At 45.7% G+C, this 26,588-nt stretch overlaps 1 protein-coding gene and 1 non-coding gene across 6 annotated transcripts in view; one reads left to right on the top strand and one right to left on the bottom strand.

Moving 5' to 3' along the window:
• The window catches only part of Osbp2 (oxysterol binding protein 2), a 164,043-nt gene that overhangs the window by 72,867 nt on the left and 64,588 nt on the right, over positions 1-26,588 (bottom strand). The window contains exon 2 of one of the 5 annotated variants that reach the window (XM_076938232.1): positions 17,197-17,358. The exons of the other annotated variants lie outside the window; for them this stretch is intronic. Within the exon in view, the coding sequence (XP_076794347.1) occupies positions 17,197-17,239 (43 nt within the window). The 5' untranslated portion in view covers positions 17,240-17,358. The remainder of the gene's footprint in view (positions 1-17,196; positions 17,359-26,588) is intronic. 5 annotated transcript variants of the gene reach the window in all.
• Positions 22,503-22,632, top strand: LOC117713212 (small nucleolar RNA SNORA17). The gene has a single exon (XR_004607391.1). It is a non-coding gene; the product is annotated as a small nucleolar RNA SNORA17 (small nucleolar RNA).

Below are 26,588 nucleotides of genomic sequence, written 5' to 3'. Positions count from 1 at the left end.
GGGCAGTGGCTACTGAGAAAGACTATGGTCTGGAACATTCACGAAGGGAAATCTGTTGGACCGGAAACTCGGTGCCAGGCAGGAGTGCTTTCTTTTTCACAAGAAAGAAGAATAATATGCCTTAAAAAGAGATGGTGCCTGCTCCTGGGAACCTGTTCCTCCTGGGTAGCCTCATCCCAGGCTTGATGAGAGGGTTTGTGTCTGGTCTTATTGTGTATTGTTGTGCTATGTTAGGTTAATATCACTGGGAGGTCTGCTCTTTTCTGAAGAGAAATGGAGGAGCAGTGGATGGGAGGGGTGATGACACGGAGAGAGGCTTGGGGGGCAGATGGGATGGGAAGGGATGGAGGGAGGGGAGGCAGCGATCTGGGTGTATTGTATGAGAGATGAGCAAACAAGCAAACAATAATAAAAAAAAAAACAATGACAAAAGAGGCGGGGTCACTAACTCTGAAAATTACCTCCCCTCCTTTCTCTTTCTTTTTTAAAGACATGTACTGTCAAGACTCAGAAAGAAGAAGGGCCTCCTGCTGCAGACAGTCTAAACATCCAAAGGCTAGGGAACCAAATGCTCATGGCTTCTGAGTCTCTCCGTGTATTACCTCACATGGAATGGGATGTCAGGAAGATTTTGTGACAAAGGATCTCTTCTGTTTAGTTCCTTTGTCTAATTTATGGCAGGATCAGCATTTCCCAGCATGTCTGAATCCTCCCATCAGAGACCAGTGTGAGGGCCCAGAAAGGCTCACTCTCACATAGTGCATGTGTGCATTCATACATGTGTGCACATGCATGCACATGTGTTTGTGTATGTGCGAATACACATGCATACACACACTAGAACAAAATTAAACATTTTCAGTCACATGTCTATACTGGGCTCCAAATGATTAAAGATTTGAAACAGAAGCAAGCCAAGTCATATAGCAAGATTTTAAATTTGTCTGGTTAGTCCATTATTTTCTATTTCTGAAAAGCTTAAAAACTAGAACACACTTCTCACCCACAGAGGCTAGAAAACAGTGCTGCTCCAGGCTCTCCTCCCCTTTCAGCCCTTTGCAGGGTGGAGAGGATGGAGGCCCTTCTCTCTAGACACTGTTGTATGTGTGGGCAGTGAACTAGATCAGCCCATACCACCATCTTCTCCACAGATGTGCTAAAACCAAGCCAATCCACCATCAGCTGTCCCAGTCCTGCCATTTCACTTCCTGTCATGCCAGGAGCCATAGCATATCCACATCACGTGCAGACAAACATACAGCCCCATCCCCTCGGCCCATCCTTTCCTTCTATTCCCAGCCCTCCTCCTCTCTCTCTCTGAGTCCCTTGTTCCTATCTAATCCCCACAGGACATTTTACAGGAGCCCAGATTGGCTGCTTTGGTAGAGGCCTCTCAAGCTCCCATCCAAGTACACCATAGCACCACTGAGCTGGGATGAGCTCTTCTAGAGTGGGCAAACCTAGTGCCTGGACAGACTGGGAATGGCAGAATTTGAAATGTGCCTTGGAACTCCATCTAATTCCTGTTCTGGCCACCACCACCTTCTCTTCACTCCCAGCTCATGCCCTGTCAAGTCAACCTGGAGGAGGCAGTCTGGAGCAGGTCTGTCTTCCTGGTAGGCAGGGGAAAAAAAAAGAGCCTCTAAGCTTACAGAAAGCACACAGAACTTGGCCCTCTCCAGGATGCTTAAAGGCCCTGGGAAGGTGTTTGGAAGTAGGATATTTCCAGTAACTATAGACAAAATGTCATAGCAAGGAGAACCCACGAGATGAACAGCCAAGTTATGCCTCAAAGCCATAGCTGTGGTCACTGACTACAAGAGGAGAGAGAGAGAGAGACTGGTGAGCCATATCCATTTTCTGTAGGATTGAAAAGGCCTTTGTGATATCATACATTGATACTGATGTGATGCCACTGTAGGAACAGACACGTCAGCCAGAGCTTGAGAAGGCTCACAAGTGACATGAGCAATAGGTCACATGGCTCTCTGTACCTCAGTATGCATCTGTGTAAGAAGACATAAGATTGGCTGATTTCTGTCTTTCAGCTCATAAAATCCAGTGCTTTGAGGACGGTAGGGACCACAAGTAGTAAAGTACTCGCTGTCCAGGCAGGAGGACCTGAATTCAATCCTGAACACCTAAAACTGGGCATGGGGTTTGCACTTATAATCCTAGCACCAAGAAGGTGAGTGCAGGCAGGTCCCTGCAGCCAGCTTACCTATGTGTCAAGCCACAGGTCTCAGGGGGTGGATCTTGTCTCAGTAAACAAGGTCGATGGTGAGAGAATGATGTCTGAAATTGACTTCTGGCTTATCCAATTGTGTGTGTGTGTGTGTGTGTGTGTGTGTGTGTGTGTGTAATGAAACCACTGAACAAGCCAGCAGTAGTGGCACACACCTTTAATCCCAGCATTTGGTAGGCAGAGGCAGGTGGATTTCTGAGTTTGAGGCCAGCCTGGTCTACAGAGTGAGTTCCAGGACAGCCAGGGCTATACAGAGAAACTCTGTCTCGGAAAAACAAAACAAACCAACCAACCAACCAAACAAACAAACAAACAAAAACACTGAACTACACCACTCCATGTGTGAAAAGAAATCTTTGTTGGAGGAGACTCAGAACTGCCAGGTGTTGCAGACCACTCTATCAATGTTGGAACCCGCACTGCCAAAAGCCTCGGGGGCTAAGTTGTTAGAGCCCACACTGCCCCAGGCTGCTCTGATCCTCGGGTCAGGGTTCAGCAAGAGAGAGTAAGGATGGACACGAGGAATGGAGACCAGACAGAGTGTGATTCAATCCCATTTATTCTTCAGTCTCTCTTCCTAGTCTAAGTCCCAAGTTTTGAGTTCCTAGTCCCTAGTGCCTCCAAGTTCCAAGTTCTAGTGCCTAATGTCTAATCTTAGTTGCCTGTCTGGAGTCTCAAGTGCCTACTACTAATTCCAAGTTCTTCCTCCAAGTGCCAAGTGCCAAGTGCCTAATACCTAATAATAATTTCTTCTGTCTGCCTCTCACTGTTTATACATCTCACTTCTAAGCCACGCCTTTAAGTCACACCTTTAAGTCATGCCCTTAGGTCTTGTCTCTAAATCTGATCTCTAAGTCACACACCTTTAAATCTCACACACCCAAGGGACAATCCTGGGTATCTAAAACAAGATGTTATCAGAGTGTGCTCAGCTGTTGTAGGCTATTGTAATCAAGTCTCTTGTCAGGGTATATGGCTCAAGATGTCTGCAAGGATGATAGCCGCCTTCTGTCGGCTCCCCACAGCCAGGTGTAGCTGTCTTTAGCTGCTTTGTGGGTTCCTTTTTTCCCTACCCCCTTTCACCCTTTTTCTTCCACCCTGTAACCCTCTAACACTAGAGAGAGAAAAGAACAGAGAGAAAAGGAAAGGGATGATGTCATCCTTAGATCATTTCTTGCTGATTAGGGTCATTGAGTTCTTGGAGGCAAGTTTGATCTTTGTCATCAAAATATCTAGTTTCTCCTTATTTCTCCTTTGTACACAACTACTTAACAAACTGCAACCAATGACAACCAACAGCCAACCAACAACCTACCCAGCCTCCTGGGGCACTAGCATTTATGTATCCTCTGTATATTTCCCAGAATTCCAAATGTCACACAACTGTAGAAACTGCCTTCAGCTAGCAAACCACACTTCTGCTAGAGCATGAGGCAAATCATAGTCAGCTGCTGTGGACAGTCTGAAGCAGCCCCATGTCCCTACCTCTGGGATTAAGACAGAAACATATTTTTATAATATTTATGTGTTTTTTAAAAAGAAACCTAAATTTCAAAATTGACACTACAGCCATGGCTATTTCCAGGGGTGCAGAGTGAATAGCGAAAGGTAGGTAAACCCTTGCCAGTGTCAGGTGGAAAAGGGAGTCTGCAAGGTGGAACAGCCTAGAAGTGTTGAGAGTAGCTGTGGCAGAGGTTTGCAATAAAGAAGATCTTGGGAGTTAGCCATGGGGCCATGCTATGTGTTACAGATGTGTGCTAAACAGGGAACTAGATGCTCCATTTGTTTGAGGTAGGGGCAGATACAGGAGGCAGCATTTGTGTTGGTTTGAATAAGAATGGACCCCATAGACTCGTATATTTGAATGCTCAGTCATCAGAGAGCAGCCCTATTTGAAAGGACTAGGAGGTATAGCCTTGTTGGAGGAAGTGCGTCACTGGGGCTGGGTTTTGAGGTTTCAAAAGCCGTGCCAAGCCCAGTGGCTCTCTTCCACTGTGAATCTTGCCTGTGGCTCTGGATGAATTCCCAGCTACTTCTCTACCATTGTGTCCACCCGTGCGGACAAACCTCTGAAATTATAAATAACGGTCAATGCTTTCTTTTGTAAGGATTTCCATGGTCATGGTCTCTCTTCACAGCAATAGCACAGTAACTAAGACAAAGCTGGTGTTGAGGAGCTGGGTTTTGCTGTGACAGGCATGACCAGGACACTTGTTAGCAGAATGTGGACATTGAGACTTTGAATTGGGAAAGCAGCTGAAGCTTTAAGCAGAGCTTAGTGGGCCACTAGTGCCAGAGGATACAAGCTAAAGCATAAAAGACAGTGCTGAGGGCAATATGAATCATGGGGGCCCAGGTCAAGATGCTTTAGAGCAGAATAATTAGGTAGTGTCCTAGAGGCCATTCCTGTGATATTTTTGTGAAGAATGTGGATGCTTTCTACCCTTGTCCAAAAAAAAAAATCTGTCTGAAGCTAAATCAAAGAGTTTGGACTAATGACATTGGCAAAGGAAATGTCAAACAGCCTAGCACTGACTGTATCTTGTGGTTTTTAGTGTTCACTCTTATGCAGATCTATAATGAAAAGGATCGAGCTGAACAAAAAAAATACAGAATGTACTGAAGTGTAGTGGACCTAAGTCCAGTGCTCAATTAGATAAAAAAGTTTGAAGAAAAGCCTGGTGCTAAGTGAAATTAAGTGAAATTAGCAGGGCTAGATCCCACCCAGCTAAGCTTCCAACTTGGGAAAAGTATTTCAAGAAAAGCTTAAGCCAAGAAGGAACCCATCGAAAACAGAAAGCTGATGCCCCAGCAAGCAGACCACCTTGTCAACTCCAGTCATGTGTTTCTGGCTTTGGAGTCAAGGATACAAGAAGGGGTTGGGGAATCTCCATCTGCAGCTAAGGAAAGCTGCCGAGACCAGGTGTGAGTCAGAGATGCCCCTGTATGGAGGCCCAGAGGGGTCATTGCATGAAGATGTGGCAGATGCCAGAGTCTTGGGATACCTGCCAAGGAGAGCTGATAGCATGGAGTGGGACCAGCCCAAGAGAGAGAAGTGTGTTGCAACCAACAAAGCTAAAAGGAGTTGGAGATCTGAAGAGCACTTTGACATCAGACATGGAGATGAAGAGTTTGGAATTTGCCCTGATGGGTTTTGGTCTTGCTTTGGTTCAGTATCTCCTCACTGTGTTCCCTTTCCTCCTCGTAGAATGGTAACATACATTCTGTGCCACTGTATGTTGGAAGCATGTGACCTGCTTTTTTTATTTGGACTTTTACAGGGAATTACAGTTAAAAGATTGCCTTGAGTCTCTGAAGAAACTGAAGTTTTAAACAGTGCTGAGACTGTGGCAGACTATGAGGACTTCTGAAGTTGGACTGCATGTAATTTTGCACTATGATGTAGCTACAAGCCTGTGGGGGCCAGGGACCGGAATGCGGTGGTTTGAATGAGAATGGCCCCTTAGACTTACAGGTGTGAAGGCTTACTCATCAGGGAATAAAGCTGGTTGAGAAAGACTCGGAGGTGTGGGCTTGTTGGAGGAAGTGTGTCACTGAGGGTGAGCTTAGAGGTTCAAAAGCCCATGCCAGGCTCTGTCCCCATGTTGCCTGTGGATCTGGATGTAGAACTGTCAACTCCTCCTCCAGCACCATGTCTGCCACGTCTGCTGCCATGCTCCCCACCATGATGATTCAGCAAGACCTAATTAAATGCCTTCTTTTATAGTTGGTGTGGCCACGGTGTCTCTTCACTGACTAAACCATTGTGGATACAAGTGTTTGCTACTAAACCTGACAAACTTGGTTCAGTTAAGGCCCCTAGGACCCATATAATGGAGAGATCTGACTTCCCAAATTTGGTTTTTGGACCTCCACACATGTACTGTGGCAAGCCTGTGTGTGTGGATGCTGGCATGCATGTGCACAAATACACACATCCCGAAATAAATTTAACTTTTAAGTGTGCAAACAAGTTGAACAGACCACGTGCCAAACATGTAAATGGTCGGTAAGGACATGAAAAGATGAATTCAACTTCAGTAACAGCAGAATGCAAATCAGAACCACAGTGGGTACCACAGACACCCATTACCACAGCTACTAAACCAGAACAGTGTAAGGCCCCCACGAAGGGAGGACTCACCCAAGCCTCAGTAATTTGAGGCCACCCATTAACTCACAAGACACCAAACTTGATGTAATCACAAGAGGTATATTTTGGTCATATATACTGAGGTCAAGACCCATGACCCACGCAGGGGCAGTGGGGTCTGACCCCGGGGCTTTGGAGACAGAGAGAATTTAAAGCCAAAAACCACAACTCAGGGGGAAAACCACAACCCAGGGGAGTGAAGGATGGTTATTGGAGAGTACCTGTGGAAAGTCCCAGCCCATTATTCAGTTTGTGACAGGGTCCAAGGAACAGTCATGGGGAACATTTTGTATAGGCTATTCTCAAAGAGCCTATTTGTAATCTACCATCTATTTTGTGGTCAGCCAAGTTCCTGAAACACAGAGCTCACGACCAAGCTGAACTGCACTCTTAGTTCTGTTCAGTCTGTTAGGAGTTTTTGAAAATTTTTAACCATTTCACCAGGACAAGTGCTGGGGAGCCTATGGAGACCCTGGAGCTTTTACGTTGGCAGGAATGAAAATGGTGGAGCTGCTGTATCAATTACCCTGTGACACCGCAGTTACACAAATATACTCAAAGGAACTAAAAGCAGGGCCTAGAGATGTACCCGGATACCAGTATCCATGGCAGTGTGGTCCACAGGGCGGGGCTGACATGCTGGTGAAACCCAGTGTCCACTGGCAGATGACACACCTTAATCCCAGGAGACAGAGGCAAGCAGGTCTCTGAGTTCAAGGCCAGCCTGGGATAGAGCAAGTTTCTTAGGGCCCTAAGGGGTTTTGCCAGCTTTATACTCACCCACCTCAGGTCAAGGTTAGGTCAAGTTCCAGCTTCCCACCTAGGGGCAAGGCTAGGCCAAGTTCCATTCTCCACCCACAGGATCATTCTTGAGTAAAAAATTCTCAGTGGGTAGTGGTGGTACATGCCTTTAATCCCAGCACTTGGGAGGCAGAGGCAGGTGGATTTCTGAGTTCGAGGCCAGTCTGGTCTACAGAGTGAGTTTCAGGACAGCCAGGTCTACACAGAGAAACCCTGCCTCGAAAAACAAAACAACAACAAAAAATTTTCAGAAAGTATTGACTGATAGTCACCCGACCCTCTGGAAAATCCCAAGTAGAGTTCAAATGCATGTCATGTTTGCTAGCCAATAGATTTAAAGGCCAATATGCTTAGCCAATAAGTTTGAACTGTAACCTTGGTAATGTAACCTGTGCCCCTAAAAAGTATAAAAAGTGCTTGTAATAGCCATTTGGGGTTGCCTCCTAGTAACTAGCCCGCCTTGAGGGACTGACTGATTGAAGGTCGACTCTGCTACTGGAAAATAAACCTCTTGCTTTTGCATCGATCTGCATCTTGGTGTCTCACTGGGGGGCGTCTAGAAGTAAGTACCACTGACCGAGGGCCAGGGTCTTACATTTCAGGTAAAGAAAAGCTTAGGTCCAGGCATGGTGATACACACACACACACACACACACACACACACACACACACACACACCTTTAATCTCAGCACTCAGGAGACAGAGGCAGGCAGATCAATGGCAGTTTATTTTGTGGAGTTCAGAGGAAGTTTTTACAGGAACAGTTTTACAGGGATGAACAAGATGTAACGCGCGCCTACGGATGAAATACTACTCAGCCTGTAAAGGGAGGAAATGTTGGCACATGTTCTAAGACAATGAAGCTTTAGAACATGATAAATCAGTCACAAAATGACACCACGTGACTCGCTCATGTGACATTCCCAGAGAACTCGATGCACCCAGGCAGACAGTAGTCTGGGTGTTGCCGGGGATACCGGGGAGAGGGAGAGGCAAGTCATTGTTAACAAGCATAGAGCTTCAGTTTTCAAGATAGAACAAATTCTGGGGGTAAGTGGAAATGGGGGCTCCCAAGATATGCATGTAGTTAATGCCACTGAACTTGTGTGTTTAAAGACCATTAAGATGCCTGGCAGCCAATGGCTGCTGAGGGAGGAGGAGTCCTCTTCTTTGGGGATGTGGCCGTGGGTAGGTTGCTGATGTTCATTCAGGCAGCATTAGTTAGACTCAATGGGCTACTTAAAAAAAAAAAAAAGGCACGAAAGTATACAGAGAGGGTGGATACACCCAAGATACATTGTATACATGTATGAAATTGTCAAGGAATACATAAAAATATTAAAAATGGCTAATATGGTATGTTTTATATTTGTGCATTTTACTTTTAAACGTTTAGTATTTTTTTTGCATGTATATGTATTTATTGTGTTCTTGCCTGTGCACATGCATTTGTGTGTGGGCACAAGCATGTGGAGGCCAGATGTCAGGTGTATTCCTCAGGCTCTACCTTATTATATATTATATAAGTGATCTATAAGTCACTTATATATTAGTGAGAGTCTGTCACTGACCTCGGGACTCTCTGGCTCAGCTAGCCTAGTTAGCCAGTTTACTCTGTGGATCCCATCTCCACCTTCCAAGAGCACTGTGATTACAGGCGAGCTGTCACACCCAGCCAGATTCTATGTGAGTTCTAGTGTAGAGGAATTCAAATCCAGCAACACAGCTGTTCTGGCAAAGGATGATCCACTGGAATTCAGACACACCTTAATATCAGGAGACAGAGCAAGCAAGTCTCCCAGTTCAAAGGCAGCCTGTTACAGAGAAAGTTTCAGGTAAAGAGAAGCTTAGGTCCAGGCATAGTGATTCTCAGGAGGAAGAGGCAGGGAGAGCAACAGCAGTTCAATTTATGGAGTTTAGAGGCAGTTTTTACAGGGAGAGTTTTACATAGACAAGTTGAAGAAAAAACAAGCTAGACACAGGTGAAGACAGAATGAGCCAGGGAAGGAGAAGGAGCCAGGAGATTGAAACCGATTGCCAAAGTTAGTTTGAGGCCAAGCAGAGCAATTTAGTGAGAAGCTAAAAGAGAAGTCAGACTGAATCAGTCAGCTTGGAGAGGAGTTTGGGCCAGAAAAGCTGAGTTGAGCCAGCCAGCCAGCCAGAGTTCAGAAAGAACTAGAAAGGGCGAACTTATTCAGCAATAAGCCTCTGAGATGACAATTACATCAGATGAATAAAAGTTACTTTTACATTCTGGGGGATAACACTTTATCCACTGAGCTATCGCCTCAGACCCTTATTTACATATTTGACCACAATAAAACCTTTTTAAAACCAATGATTGTCTTAAGTGTATATATTAACAAAGAGCGAAAGCAAGACCTGATGTCTTACAGCTTTAATCCCAGCACTCAGGGAGCAGAGGCAGGCAGATCTCTGAGTTCAAAACTAGCCTGGTCAATATAAAGAGTTCCAGGACAACCAAGGTTACATAGTTAGACCCTGCTTCAAAAAAACAAAAACAAAAACAAAACAAAAAACCCAAAACAAAAAAAAAATAAACCCCCCAAAATGTTGACAAGAATGTCAGATGAGTAGTTGAGTTAAATATCAAAGAAATTTTTTATGTAAATGAGCTTAAGTTTCTACTACTTCAAAACAATGTGATACATAACACATGCCACATTCTACAAGACCCTGCAGTGTGGGCTGACCAGAGACCTGAGTGACCTGGAACTGTCACAGGAAACTAGACAGCTAGATTCCAAGAAATTGAGACTTGTGTGACTGTCCTCACAGCCCCTCAGAGATGTTTAAAATGTACCTCCCCAGCCTGCAGGAAGCCAGTGGGCAGTTATTGCAACAGAGAACGTTCCACAGAAGCAAAACCAACTCTCAAGACCACAGATGGCTGAGATGCCAAGAGCCTGAGAAGAGATGGGCCAAAAGTTGCTTTCAAACTGACTATGATCCCAAAGTTAAAGGAAAAGATGTAAAGAACAGAATGAATAAACAGACAAAATGCCCCAGTGTAACTGGAAACATAAAAATGACCAGGCAGCCTAGGACATAAAAGGTTTGGACGTACGAACTTACTAGACAACAAAACGGCAGAACCAATGGAGCTGAAACCAAGTTTAGCAAGCTCAGAGACTGGACAACAAAGACTACTTAATGGGGAAAAACTCACAACAGGTGAGGATGTGGGAGACAACCGGACTAACATACATATAACTGGAGTCCCACAGGAGCAAGAGTGGGAAGAGTGTAGTAGCAGCTATAGAGGAAACAATGGCTACCAATCTTCTCAAATCTTGTGAAAGACACTGACTTACAGATTCAAGATGCTGAGAGACCTCTAGGCCAAAAAAAAAATACCCCAAACCCTCACTTGTATACAGTCAACACATCACAGTCCAAGAGATTCATGGTGTACATTCATTATACGTGGTATACAAATTATACAAATTGCATTTCTATGCTAGAAATAATCTTGGCATATTTTATTTGAAAGCAAGATGTCCTCAGTAGTATCATGTCCAACCTGTAGCTACATGAAACAGTCGTGGTAGGAGCCCTCTATGGTCTAAGTCGTCCCCAATCATGGCTCTACCAGGTTTACGGCTCCTTTGGAACAGGGTCCGCGGCAGGGTAAGGCATCTTACTCATGTGCATAGCAGCTTCCAACACTATGGAAGCTGGGCAGCAGGAAGATGGCATCTACACTTCCAGCTTGGTTTCTATATCTAAAGCCTGTGCTTGATGTCTTCAGTAATAGAGTCTTACCATCAAGTTCTGGGGGTCAGCCATGCTCAGAGGACATGGCCTTTGTTGTCTGGAGACCTTTGAGGCCTCCCTGACTTTACAGTATTTTGAGCATACCCCCTCCCTGTATTGATTGCTTTTCTGTTGCTGTGATAAAATACCCTGATCAGAGGTATTTCAGAGAACACTCTGTCTTCTCTAAAGGAGAAAGGGTTTGTTAGGTTCCAGAGGAATAGCATCCATCTTGGATTCCAAGCATGAAGCTTAGAGTTCACGTTTCATTCACATACAGGATGCAGACAGAAAGTGGGACCAGGTGAAAGCCTCTTAAATCCCGCCCCCAGTGAGCTTCCTTCTGCAAGCCTTCATTTCCTAAAGATTCCACAACTCCCCCAAGCAGTGCCACCAACTGGGGGCCATTTCTCATTCAAAACACAGTACCCAGAGTCCCTCCCTGGCCTTTCCCTCTCCTGTCAGCCTGTTCTCTCTGTGATTTCACTTGCCTAGGTCAAACCTAGGAGCCACAAGGAGAGAAAGGGATGTTTTAACTTTCTGAGGTTGGCTTGATTTGATTAATGGGATTATCTCTAGTTGTGTCCATCCACTCTCCTGCAAACAACATCAGCTTTCTAAACAAAACAAAAAAAATCCATGACTGTGTTTTATATACCACATTGTTTTCCACATCCATCCCTCCTACGCTGGATACCTAGATTGGCTCCACATCTCTGCCATTGTAAACAGTGCTCACAGGGGCAACCACTGTGCTGTGTGGGCTTGTAGGCTCTGGGTAAACACTCAGCAGGGCATTAGCCTCTACAGCCACCCCCATCCTCAGCAGCCTGTGTTGTCTTTTGTTGTCTCATTGACAACCCCTCTGACTGGGTGTGGTGGACTCTCACTGTAGCTGTTTTGCACTTCTCTGGTGACTGGCGAGGTTGAACACTGTTTCATGTGCTCATTGGTTCCTTGAGGCAATGACAAACATTTCATCCTTGAGAACTGTTGGGTTTCACCACCCTGCTTATTTATTGGGTCAATGGTTGAGTTTTAAATATAAAGCAGGGGCTAGAGAGATGGCTCAGTGGTTAAAAGCACTCACTACTCTTCTAGAGGTCTTGAGTTCAATTCCTGGCAACCGCATTGTGGCTCACAACCATCTGTAATGGGGTCTGGTGCCCTCTTCTGGTGTGTCTGAAGACAGTGACAATGTACTCATAGACATAAAATAAATTTTTTAAAAAGAAGTGGCAGTGGTGGCGCATGCCTTTAATCCCAGCACTTGGGAGGCAGAGGCAGGTGGATTTCTGAGTTCGAGGCCAGCCTGGTCTACAGAGTGAGTTCCAGGACAGCCAGGGCTACACAGAGAAACCCTGTCTCAAAAAAAAAAAAAAAAAAAAAAAAAAAAAAATTAAGTATTAAAAATTAAAAATTTTAAAAAATAGAGGAGAAAATGAAGTAATTTAAAATGCTTTATTAATAGTTTTAAATATTAGACAGAAGGAAATCTAAACCAAGTGGAATTTCCTCCCCTTTTAAGGCTGAATATATTCCTCTAGAACAGTGGTTCTCAGCCTTCCTAATGCTGTGACCTTTTAATACAGTTCCCTTATTTTGTGGTGACCCCAGCCATAAATTTATTTTCATTGCTATTCCATAACTGTAATTTTGCTACTGTTATGAATTGTGATGCAGAGATAGAGGTTTGTCAAAGTGGTTTCCATGCACAGGCTGGGAATCCTGCTCTATGTGGCCGCACACTGCTCACCTAAGTGTGGCTGTGAGTCTTTCTAGCCTTTAGTTTTCAGATCATATACTGAACAGAGCAGAGCAGAGCAGAGCAGAGAACACGGAATCAGGCAGATCTGATTTATAGTGTACTGGCTCTGTCTGTTAGAAGCTCAGTGCCTGGACAAGCCATAAAACACAGCAAGATGGAGGGTGAAGCATGCTTGCACTGGGGCCTCGTCAGTGGGAACTTCACACATTTCTGCACCCAGCCTTTGGAGTTCTGGTGCAGAAGCCACCCCAGGCATCTGTCCTCAGACCATTAACTCCTACCAATCACACAAGACAACAAACCAAAACCCACATAGTCACCAATCACCTTGTAGCTTCATAAAACACGTCGCCAGCCAATGGTAACTGGCTTGAGAACATTTCACATTCCATTCAACAAGTCTCTGTCTGACTCTGTCTGCATTGGGGCAAGCTGGCTGGGAATGAATCATGCCTAGAAGCAAAGGCTAATCAAGCCCCAGAGAGAATTCAGCATAAAGCATGAATGCAGACTTGTGTATGGACATTTGAGTGGTCTGCAGACAGCAAGGCTACAAGTTCAGTTCCTTCCAGACAGTACTGTAGCTGGCAAGTCCAGCATTGCTTGCTCCCCTCACCAGCTGCTCCCCTCACCAGCTGCTCCCCCACCAGCTTCTCCCTTACCAGTGGCTTCCCCACCAGCTGCTCCCTCACCAGCTGCTCCTTCACCAGCTGCTTCTTCACCAGTTTCTTCCCCACCAGCTGCTCCCCCACCAGCTGCTTCCCTACCAGCTGCTTCCCTACCCAGCTGCTTCCCTACCCAGCTGCTTCCTCACCAGCTGCTTCCCCACCAGCTGCTTCCTCACCAGCTGCTTCCCCACCAGCTGCCTCCTCACCAGCTGCTTCCCCACCAGCTGCTTCCTCACCAGCTGCTCCCCCACAGCTGCTTCCCCACCAGCTGCTTCCTCACCAGCTGCTTCTCCACTGACTGCTGGCCCACCAGCTACTTTTCTGACAGCTGCTTCTTATGCAAAACTGGCTGAAACTTGCATGTGGCTCCTGAATATTAAGCTTTTTTACTGTTCTCATAAATGCTTACCAATTTTTAAGCAACGGCATTTGAAATTTGCTTCTATATGTTGGTGATATTCATGGATTTACTCATTGATTTGTGGTCAGGAAGGAGAGCAAGTGTGCTCTGAAGGCATTTACTAAAGGCTCCTCACAACACCACTGGGGGAGTCTCCTGTACTGCCTCATGGCCTAGCCAAGGCTCCCAGCCATTCTACAGCCCACTGCTCCTTATCCACACATAATTAAGGTCCACTGTGTTTCTTAAGATTTCGACCCTGACGCCATAGAGACCAGATGGAGCATGACCTGTCCTCCAGTCTTTGAGCCCTTGCCCCTGAAGACAAGCAGCATATAAAGTAGGGACTCCTGGCCTGCATGTGAGATGCAGACACTTAAAAGCTCATCGTGAAAAGAGTTGTCAAGAATCTCAGAGCAATAACAATTTAAAGGTTGGGAATGAGCAGGCAAGAGTGTGGCTCTCCCTCCTGAAGCCCTAAAGTTAAAACAAACAAACAAAGCTTATCAAGGGGCTGGAGAGATGGCTCAGCAGTTAAGAGCAGTGTTCTTCCAGCACCTGGAATGCTGGTGGCTCACAATCATTTGAAATTCTAGTACCAGGGATCCAATGCCATCTGTGGCCACCAGGCATACCCATACACATAAAAGTGAACAATTTAAAAAAAAAAAAAAAAAGGCGCTGGGCAGTGGTGGCCTTTAACCCCAGCACTTGGGAGGCAGAGGCAGGTGGATTTCTGAGTTCGAGGCCAGCCTGGTCTACAGAGTGAGTTCCAGGACAGCCAGGACTACACAGAGAAACCCTGTCCAAAAAAAAAAAAAAAAAAAAAAAAAAAGGTGTATCTGCCTTCGGGTGGCTCATCACCATATTTGCCACACTCAGCAAATTTCCACACCTCAAGAAAGTTTATTTCAATTTAGGAAATATGCCCATGCATGCCTCTCGTTTTTTTTTTTTTTTTTTTTTTTTTTTTTTTTTTTTTTTTTTTTTTTTTTTTTTTTTTTTAAAGAAAGATGTAACTGGCTGTACTTCTCTAAGGCTGACCTTTGACTCTAGCTTACAGTGCTGCTGAGAAGCTGCCTGAAAGCTCCAGGCCCACTTTATGGCAGCAAGGAAACACACACACACAGGCACATAGACACACATGCATACATATATACTATAACATAGATACACATATTTCAAATTCAACCCTACAATAAGGTTTGTGGAATTCTTGAGACCAATGTGGAGCCACTGGCCTTGTCTTCTTGTCTGCCTCCCTCAAAACCACCTTGATGAATGTTTGCAAAAATTGACAAGCATTCAAATCTTTGAACAACACACGTACTACAGCTCCAACCTGTCCAACTTCCTCTAGCTCTTCTCTGGCTCTCAAATGAAGGTAATATCATATATTGTGTAAGACTGCCTGGCCAAAGCCTTTCTTGCCCCTGGACATTCCTGTCAAGGATGAAATTTGAGAAGACACAAGACTAAGCATTTGTGCATTCTTACCACCACCACCCCCTAGCCCTAGGTACGCACATCCAATTGTCACTAGCCACCAGTCTTTTTTCTGTAGTCCATCACTTTGTTGCATGGACACAGAGTCCCTTGCTTTCCTCATATACTGGTCATTAGTGCACAAGAAAATGACACACAACAGCACACATTTCCAGTCAGATTCATATCCCCCTTTCCTCAACAGCCCAGCACAAAACAGAGCTGCTATCTAAATGAGGGCCATTCATTCTGGTACAGGAGCCAAGACTTTGTAGAAAGCATCCATTCTGCCCAAGGCTCTGGGGACAGAATGTAAGCCACTGGCTCTGATGTCTGTAAAGACTATACCCAAGTCCCTCTCAGCTAAGCCACTGCCCTCCCTGGGGCCTTATGGTGGAGTCAGCAGGATTGGTAAATGCTTGCTTGATGCTGACCCATCCAGCTGCCCTGGGCTGGTCCAGGGCTCTTTGGGTCTTTGATTTCCATGAGCTCTGCAAGCTGTCTTTTCTTTCTGGGCTGAATGGGCAGGGCTGATGCTGAGGAGAGCTCCAACTCACTTGTATTAGCAACTGGCACCTGGAAAGGGTGGAAAAGGAGGAGGCTGCCCAGACCACCAAGGCTCCTGCTTTGGAATGCACACAAGATGGGGCCCTACATGAACGGCTCTCTTTTTCCTGTCAGATTCTCTCTGCACTAGGTCCATTTCCAAGATGACCCAGTGATCTCTCCAGGGATCACTTTTGCTTCTTGAGCCTAGCAGTTCTTCCCAAGAAAATGTCAAGATGAGCAGCTCTCACAGCTGGGCACAGGAAGCACAGTCCCCACTCATCCTTCCACAGAGACTCGGCCAACATGTTAGTTGGGGCATACTGCATATGGGCTAATGCCCAGCAATTTTTTGCCCATTTGTCGTGACTCATGTAGATTGGTTCCAAAGCTATTAAAAAATAAATGATCTCCCCTTGGCGAAGCTCTGAAGCCAACACAACTTATTAATTAACACAGTTGCTGACTCTTGAGACTCATCACGCAGGTGCTGCTGTGATAATCTGATTTCCCACATAATTGCCACAGCTCTGCAAGTCTGAGCCACAGCAAAATCACCAGACTGAAACACACAAAAGGCTGGTTTGCCCCAGTGAGAGAAGAGTTATGCCATCCACTTGCTGCCAGCGCCCCTTAGTGGTTGGGCTGTATTTGCAGAATGGTTCTCTTGGAGGAAAAGCATCCATGGGAAGAAAGGGAGACTTTGTATCCAACACTTCAGCTGCAACGCCGGGAGGATTACATGGAGGGAAGGGTAGATAGGAGGCAGGCACCAGGTTCAGTGTGGTGGCAGTTATTCAGGGAGGTTGAAGCAGGGGAAATTGCACCAGTTCAGGAGCCTGAGGCCAGCCTGTACTACAGAAACAATAACATTTTTCCTTTTCTTTTATGTGCATGGTGTTTTGCCTGCCTGTGTTTCTGTGTACCATATGAATGCAGTGCCCTCAGAGGCTAGAATAGGGTATTGGATCCCCTAGGGCAGTGGTAGATGGTAGTGAGCTGCCATGCAGGTGCTGAAAATCGAACTGGGGTCCTCAGGAAAAGCAGCAAGTGCTCTTAACCATGGAGCCCTCCCCCCCCCCAACAACAACAACAAAAATGTAAAGAGATGCCACCACTCCCTACCCACCCTTTCCTGTACAGCATGAGGGGATGCTTCACTGGTAACCAAACTGTCCCACCAATGCCATCATCACTGTAGTTTGTTAAAGACACTGTAGGCCAGGCACGGTGCTGACTCCTTACATATCTTTACAACAATCCAGTTCTTCAAATAAAGGAACTGAGACTGGTGAGCATAAGAGGGTTCACATAGCTACAAAGTGACAGAGCTAAGAGCTTTGAGAACTTACTTGGGCTCTGGGACCACAGAACCACCAGGAGCAAACTAGGCATGGTGCTTGCTTCTACTCCCTGAAGCTGTCCCTCTCCAGTGTCATGATCTGCTGACACTGCCGTCCATCATCAGGACCCTCAGCCACCACTGTCCTGCTTAGCTCTGAACAACTCTCCACCTGCAGCCAGAGGAAACAAAGCCAAGACTGTAGCTGTCCCCTTCTGGGAGGGCCGTCGTGGTGCATGGCTTGCTGCTGGCTCCTCTAGCATCATCTTGAGACATCACCACGCATCCCACCCTTCTGTGTTCCTGCCTCCCTGGTTAGTCTCTAACTCTGCAGATGGCCATGCTGGCTCCTCTCCAACACCGGCTCCAACCCACCTCTTCCAGGATAGGATCACACACTACCACTTTCTCCAAACAGGCTTCCCTGACCTCAGCTGTTGCTGAAGTACCTTGGTGCATTCTTCGCTAGCACAAGGCACCAGTAGCATCGTTCAAGGCTCCCATGGCTTGTGTGAGGGTGACTTGTGTGATGCCTCACAGTTGGAGGGAGGTCCCTGGAAGCTGCCAGTAGGATATGTTTTCCTTTGACTCTCAACTCTCCTCATTATCTTAGCACAGAATGATGTGCAGTAAATATTGATTATATATATATTAATTGATTCCTGGCATGTAACTTGGTGGTGGAACACTCGCCTGTTGTAAGGTGGTTTGAATGAGAATGTCTCCAGAGTCTACGGCATTTGAATTTTTGGTCCTTGGTGGTACTGTTTGGGGATGGGGGAGATGGCTGCCTTGCTTCTGGAAATGCCTGCAGGTGACGATGTGACCTCACAGCTTCCTGCTCCTTCCTTCATTTGCTGCCATGCCTCCTTGCTATGGTGGACTCTTATCCCTCTGGAGCCATAAGCCAAGATTAACTTTCTCTTCCACAACTTGATGAGGGTTTGTGTGTTTGGTTGGTTGGTTGGCTAATTGGTTGGTTTTGACTTTTTCAGTTTATTGTTTGTTTGTTTCAAGACAAGGTTTTTCTGTGTAGCACTGAATATTCTCACTCTGTAGACCAGACTGATCTCAAACTCAGAGATCTATCTATCTCTGCCTCCCAAGTGATGGGATTAAAGGCATGTGCCACCACTGTCCCAGCAAAGGGAGACCCTGGTGCAACTTTAACAGCAGTCAGACAAGGACCTGATGAATGATTTTCTGATTTTGTTCATCGATTAATGACAACAGCAGGGAGGGTTTTCGGTAATGCAGAGACAGGTGTAGATTATGTGAAACAACTTGCATACGAAAATGCCAATCCTGCCTGCCAAGTGGCCATTAGATCCTACAGGAAAAAGACAGACTTTACAGGGTATATCAGACTCTGTTCTGATATAGGTCCCTCCTACCAACAGGGCTTAGCTATAGCGGCTGCCATGCAAGGACAATCAGTAAGAGATTTTTTTGGCAAGTAGAAACAAAAAGTCCTGTTTTAAATGTAGCAAGCCTAGACACTTTGCCAGAGATTGCAAGACAGAATATGAGTTAACCCAGGGACATCCCAGAAAACAGCCTGGGCTCTGCCCACTTTGCAAACGTGGAAGGCATTGGGCTAGTGAATGTAGGTCCAGAGGAGACACACAAGGAAACATCCTTTCCCATAATCAGAGAAACAGGAACAGGGGCCAGCTCCAGGCCCCAAACCAACGCAAGCCAAAACAGGCTTATGGAACAGTCAGTTTTATACCAACAGACAACAATCCCTGTCTGAACTTAGTTGAGCAACACCAGGAAGTGCAGGACTAGACCTCAGTTCTGCCACCCACATAGTATTAACCTCAGAAATGGGACCTCAGGCCTTACCCACTGGGGTGTTTGGACCACTCTATCCAAATGTGTTTGGTCTGATAGTGGGAAGAAGCAGTACTACTATGCAGGGACTACAAATTTTTCCTGGAGTAATAGATAATGATTATCAAGGTGAGATTAAGGTAATGGCACAGGCAATTCAAAATAAAGTCACCATTCCTACAGGAAGGAGAATAGCTCAACTATTGTTACTTCCATTGTACCCTACTAATCACAAATATAAGAGTCCTAAAAGAGGGGATTCAAGGCTTAGGTTCCTCTGACGCATACTGGGTACAGCCTATAGTTAAACAAAAACCTATGATGACACTATGGCTGGATGGAAAGGCATTCCAAGGCTTGGTTGACACAGGAGCTGATGTGACTATCCTAAAACAAAGTGATTGGCCTGCCACCTGGCCTCTGACCCCAACCTTAACCAATCTAAGGGGTATTGGCCAAAGTCAAAATCCACAACAAAGCTCTAAGGTGCTGACATGGAAAGATAAAGAAGGTAATACAGGGAATATACAACCCTATGTCATCCCAGGCCTTCCTATTAATCTCTGGGGCAGAGATCTGTTATCCCAGTTTGGATTAATTATGTGCAGCCCTAATGAAGTAATCATGGCTCAAATGATAAACTCTGGATTTTCCCCAGGGAAAAGATTAGGAAAAAGTGAAGAAGGGATTATCTAACTTTGATCAGGCCAAAAAGGCTCATGAGTTACATCACCTTAATTCTAAAACTTTAAAAATTATGTTTAAAATTACCAGAGAACAAGCTAGACAAATTGTTAAACAATGTCAATCATGTGTTACACTTTTACCAGTTCCTCATTTGGGCATAAATCCAAAGGGACTGATACCAAACAGTATCTGGCAAATGGATGTTACTCATTATAATGAATTTGGTGATCAAAAATACATACATGTATGTGTAGATACATACAGTGGTTTCATTTATGCGACATTACAATCTGGATAAACAAGCAAGCATGTGATCACTCATATGCTTGCTGCAATTGCTGTATTGGGTGTGCCTAAACAGATAAAAACTGACAATGGCCCAGGTTATTCAAGCTCCAGTTTCCACCAATTTTGTGAAAAATTGGGAATACTACATAAAACAGGTATTCCATATAATCCACAGGGCCAAGGTATGGTAGAAAGGGCACATCGAACCTTTAAATGTCAATTTGAAAAAACTAAAAAGGGGGAATGGTACCCTACCAAGGGATCCCCCAGAAATATTCTTCATCACATGCTGTTTATTTAAAAATTTTAAACTTTGGATTCTGAAGGAAAATCCGCTGCAGATAGATTCTGGCATCCTGATACCAAAAAGAATTTTGCAACAGTCCTCTGGAGACCCATTAACTGGAACCTGGAATGGGCCAGACCCAGTGCTTATCTGGGGAAGAGGTTCTGTCTGCATATATTCCCAAACTGCAGATGCTGCACGCTGGCTGCCAGAGAGACTGATTAAACAAGTAGACAACAATAACAAATCCAGGGTGGCAAAACCTCCTGAGAAGCATGCTTTTTCTTTGCAGGAAACATGAAGATGCTTCTTAATTGCCTTCAAACTGGAACAGATCAACTAGCAAACCTGACTTGTGAAGTCCTCAATGTGGAAGAAGACATCACTACCCGTACCTCCAGGGTGGCTCTATTGAACTCTTGGTTCCCCAACTTATAATTTAGTGGGGAACATTGTTTAGACCCAGGAGAAAACCCACTACCACAGTTACTATAGTTGTTTTTTGGGTTTGAGATTGACTAGAGAAGGAACAGAGATTTCCTTACTTGTTTTGTTAAGATCAAAGCTATGATCAGTTCTGTATTTCTATAGATTTAGATTCTGCTATAACACATTTGTAAACAGAATAGAAGAGGCTTATACTTTTTACTCCTCTGATAGAGGGAGTTATGTGCTGCCCTTAAAAAAGAGTGTTGCTGTTATACTGACTATTCAGGCACTGTTAAGTCTCTTGTCTCTCAGTCCATGCTGTTCAACAAACTGATGGCTTTTTACGACAACAGATAGACGCTATTCAAATGAAACCCATATAGGTCCATCATTACAGGCTGGAAGTGGGGGATTGTAAAACCTCTGTCATCAAGACTAACGAGGATTATCCCCTAACTTATGCGCTAAGCCGGATAGTCAAAGACGGGTAAGAGAACACTTCAATACCCTTGCCCCTAAAAAGGGAGGCCTCACCATCCTAAGACAGGAGAGCTCAACCAATGGCTGTTGGGTATCCAAAGACAGGAAAGGGAGGCTGGGGTCCTTTGTTCCAACCTAAGACAGGCACGGTTTCTGTAAGTTTTCCCAGCCTTCCCTTTTGAAAAAATTTAAAAAGGGGGACCTGTGGGGAGCCAACAGAAGGCGGCTATCATCCTCGCAGCCATCTTGAGCCATATACCCTGACAAGAGATTTGATTACAATAGCTACAACAGCTGAGCACACTCTGATAACATCTTGGTTTAGATACCCAGGATCTTTCCTTGGGTGTGTGAGACTTAAAGGTGTGTGACTTAAGGGCATGACTTAGAGATCAGATTTAGGGACAAGACCTAAGGGCATGACTTAAAGGTGTGACTTAAAGGCGTGGCTTAGAAGTGAGACATATAAAAGGTGAGAGGCAGACAGAAGAAATGAGTAGGAATTAGGCATTGAGGAAGAAGACACTTGGACTAGAGAACTCGGAAAAAGATTATTAGGTATTAGGCACTAGGCACTTGGAGGAAGAACTTGGAATTAGACATTAGGCACTTAGCAATTGGAGAAAGAAGCTTGGAACTTGGAGGCACTAGGGACTAGGAACTAGGAACTAGGAACTTGAGACTTGGAACTTAGACTAGGAACTAGGGACTTGGAGAGAAGAGAGACTGAAGAATAAACGGGACTGAATCACACTCTGTCTGGTCTCCATTCTTCGTGTCTGTCCTTACTCTTTCTCTTGCTGAACCCCAACCTGTGGACCAGAGCAGCTTGGGGCAGTGCAGGCTCTAACAATTTAACCCCCAAGGCTTTTGGCAGTGCAGGTTCCAACATTGAAAGAACGGTCAGAGATATTTTGGCTCCCAAATGTGGGGTAGTGCATTTCTCAACATTTCTGGCCCCCAAGCGTGGGGCAGCTCGGGCCACAACACTGTCTGGCTTGGTCATGGTGTTTTACCACTTGTATTATATAAACATGGACTGACTTCACACAATGAAACTCTATAATATTTAGCAGGAAAGCAAGGTGTCCCGATTGGGAACAAACACACAGCACTGAGCTGAGTGAGATGTTGGCTGCTCACCTCACAGGGCTCCAGACACAGTATTAATGTGCAGTAAAAGTGCAAAGCCAAACAGGACCTCAGAGCACTGCTCCCAGTCTAGATGCACAGGAAACAGCAGATGCCAATGTGTGGGAAACTGAAGAACAGTGTGAGAAGAGTTGTCCTATCAGCTGTTAGCATGTACTCTTGCCCCTAGAGGCATTGCGGGGTGGCTGCTGTTTCACACATGCCTCAGTAGGGGACAGAGAGGAGCGAGGCTGTGTCTATGCTCAGTGTCTGACCTGTGAACATCTGAACGATTAGTAGCCCAACATTCCCTTTAAAAAAGCAAGCCTAAGATGACTACCAGTCTGGCGCCACGGGGCACTGGACAGGGAGCTACCCTGAGCTAGTCCAGTTCCATTCAGGCTTAGGCAGGCTGGGAGCAAGTTAGAGATGAGAGAAACCCTGCCTGGGCCATACAAGAAAGGGTGGGACAAGGAGAGGGGGTGAGGGAAGAACAGGGCTACAACATTACAACCATGATGACAACTAGAATCTCTGCATGGAACTGTGGGCCCTGAGTGGGAGTGGGTCTGAGACAGAGGACCCTCACATGGAACCACTCAGGTAGTCCTGGGTGAGGAACAAGCCTGCGAAGACCACCCGACTGACACAATGAGGCCTGGACAGGTAGCTAGCCTGAGATGACCAGCAGTCCGGCACCCTGCCGGTCTGTTGGCAGGGGCAGATCAAGCCTGAGATGACCCCTGCTCAGTGCCATAACGCACAAGCGGGACATAGCACTCCCGAGAGCACTCCTGAGATGACCCCGACACTCAGAGACCCCGGGTGCCACAAAGAGGAACAAAACATGGTAGAGAAGTGGAAGAGAAAGAGAAACAGAAGGATGAGGGCACAGTGAAGAGAGGCAGAACTACAGACTCAAGGGCAGTGAGGAACAGCCCGATGTGAGTAGCCAGTGATGCCACTGGTGGGGTTATGACCTGTGCTGCCACTGGGGCCATGTCTGGGTCCCTGGCCCTGCAGCAGCAGGGGTCTGTTACCACCAAAGGCCAGGCCGATGTCCCTGGTCTGGGTTGCTGCCTGGAGACCAGTGTCCGAGGACTGAGCAGAGTTGGCTCCACCCCTCACCTGGATATCACAGGAGAGCTGGCCTTGCCCCTAGCCAGCTTCAGTGCTCCTGAGAGGGACCCTGCATCTCACCTGGGCAGCACAGTAGAGCAGACACTATTGGTGGGTGGTGGAAGCCATCCTATAACCTCTGGGAATGAGTGTTTTGCAAATGGAGCTCCCTTTGGAGATTCCCACCCACCTAGCAAGGACCTGTAAAGGTGTTCCTGCAGACCCTGGGCTGGTCCTAGGCAGTGCATGGGCTTCAAGCCTTCCAGCTTTCACTGTACTTACTCTTATGGTACTTTTTAGTTTTGCTTTGTCAGTCTTTGAAAACTTTTCTAAAGTTTCTACAAAGAAATTAAGCCTCTTTGTAATGTACCACAAAAACTGGTTCCTCTGTCCCTCAACAGCTACAGCACTTGGGAGAGCAGACCCTGAATCTTGTCTGGGCAGCACAGCAGAGCTGACCTTTGTGGTGGGGGCAGGGCTGAGCTGGCCCGAGGGTGTGAGTATTGGAGAGCTGGCCCTCTGAACAACATGTGCTCTCCATGTGCCTTGCCTCAGCATATGTCTTGCCTTGGCATGTTCATCCAATCTGCCTGAGTCTGTGGAAGTAGCAAGAAACTGCAGCACACCACCAGAAGGCTTTTGGTGCATTTCTCTCTATGGAGTCCCAACAAATGCAGCTCAACTACATAATGTAAGGCGAACCAATACACGTGTATCGTTATCAAAGAATCCTTCATCACATGTTCACGTGTCTCAGCGAAATGTTCCTTCACATGTTTGCCCCTGAAAAAGACCATCCAACCGACTTTCCAAAGAACCCATAAGTTTCTACTTCACTTAACTGCTGAGCCATTACCCCAGGCCAGCAAATCCATTCTGGTTATATAAAAAGGCTACCGAGTTTCTTATATTGCTTTTGTACATGGCTGCTTTGCAGAAAGTGTTTATCAGGCCTGAGGCTGTTCTGGTGGGATTTTTTGAGGGTCTTTTAAGCATAGGACGATGTCATCTTTTCTCATTTGCATCTGTTTTCTTCCTCTTGTCTTATTACTCTAGCTAAGACTCGGAAGGAACACTGGGTCTCGTTGTTGAGTGGGCACTCTTTTCTCATTCTTTTTTTTTTTTTTTTTTAAGATTTATTTATAATATATACAGCATTCTGCCTGTATGTATTCTGCAAACCAGAAGAGGGTACCAGATCTCATTACAGATGGTCGTGAGTCACCACGTGGTTGCTGGGAATTGAACTCAGGACCTCTGGAAGAGCAGATGGTACTCTTAACCTCTGAGCCATCTCTCCAGCCCTCTTTTCTCATTCTTGAGTTTAGGAAAAATTGATTTTTCTCCATTAGTGGCATTGGCTAATCATGTGTCATAGTCATGTTCCTTCTATTCCTTGTTTCTTTAAGACTTTTATCAGGAGCTGTGTTAGACTTTCCTGGATCTCTTGAGATGATTGTGTGATTTCTGTTTTTAGGTTTTTGTTTTGGAGACAGGTCTTTCTAAATATCTTGGGCTGGCACTGAACTTGTTCCTGCCACAATCCTGGTGTTAGGATTCCAGGTGCACACCCATTGGCTGGCTCATACATTGCCTTCTTATGTACACATTCCTAACGGCAAGATTTTACATGACCAGTCAGATCTAAGAGCAAATGGCTCATCGCCACACCAGCCATTCACCTATAGACAAAACATGCTCTCTGAATGTAGCCAGAAATCTAGGGCAAGGGTCCTGGCCAGCAGGCTGGACTCCACTACTGTCCTGACATAGTAGCTAAAGAGGAGACTCAAAAGCAGAGGAAAGGGAACTGAGTCAACACAGCCATGCTTGGAAGCACTGATGAAGGGATCCAGTGGCCATGTGTCTGTCTTCTCTAGGTTCAATGCAGGAAGAATCATGTTGGGAGCAGGAGCTGTGCATGTGAGTCCTGGCCAGTGTGCTGCCTGGCTGGGCATTCTGAATGCTCAGAACCCACCTAAAAGCCAGGTGCAGTAGCACACCTCTATAATCCCAGTGTTTCTATGGCAAGATGGAAGAAACACAAGAATCTGAGGCAGCTTATGGGCCAGTTAGCCTGGAATATGCAGCCTCAAGGGACAAAGAGTGATTCTGACTTAAACAGGATGGGAAGCAGACACACGTACACACATATGTGCAAACACACACACACATGCACACACAGGCACCATTGCAAAATACATATTTTGTTATTTGGGAAAGCCTGCATTTAACACTTCCTGGGGTTGCTGTGAGAGGGATGACTCTGTCTACGCCTCCCCAGGTCTCAGGCACTGCCAATAGATACTTAAAATCTACAACCACTCTGGGAGACAGATCAGCAGTTTCTTAAAAGTTGAAACCTGTATCTGCTCTGTGATCCAATTACCTGACTCCTAGGTACACTACCCCAAAGAAGAGACAGTAAGAATCCACACAGTGAGCTGAACATGTGTGCTCCCATGAGCCTCTTTGTCCTGGGCAAACACAGAAACCCACTCAACGTCCATCAACAAACAATGGCTAACTTGGCAATAGAAGCATCAAGCTAGAGAGACAAAGACAAAAATGAATGTCAAAGTCTCTATGCTGGGTGAGAGACGCCAGTTACAGGATGCATGCTGTGCACTTCCATGTGTAGTAAGTTCTAGGGCTGGAGAGTTGCCTCAGAGAGTAAGGAGCTTGCTGCCAAGCCTGACAACTACAGCGTGAGCCCCAGGATCCGCACGGGAGGAGGAGAGAACATACAAGCTGTCCTTTGACCTTTATGTGTGCAGAGTGTACAACAACACATGTAAATACACAATAAATAATATAATCAAAATCAAAGGGAATAATTTCTAGAATGTGCAAGCTAGCCATTGTGCCAGAAGTTTTGTGATCATCTGAGGAGACAGGAGAGCCTGGGGAGAAATTTAAAAGGGTAGAGGAGATTTGGAGAATGAGACATATGTACATTACCAAAGGACTGTGGTGATTATTTTCAGGGTATATATATATATTGGCCAAAACTTACTAAGCTGCCTACTTTAAATATAAGCAGTTTGTTGCCAGTCAGTCACACCTCAATAAAGAGTTTCTCCAAGAGTTTTATTGAAGACAAAGGGAAGAGTAAAGAAAACACATGCTCATCGGGAAACCTGGGG

The sequence above is a fragment of the Arvicanthis niloticus genome, chromosome 7 (genome assembly GCF_011762505.2).
Source record: "Arvicanthis niloticus isolate mArvNil1 chromosome 7, mArvNil1.pat.X, whole genome shotgun sequence".
NCBI lineage: Eukaryota > Metazoa > Chordata > Mammalia > Rodentia > Muridae > Arvicanthis > Arvicanthis niloticus.
The sequence above is the reverse complement of the archived record's forward strand: the minus strand, read 5'-3'. Positions and strand labels throughout refer to the sequence as shown.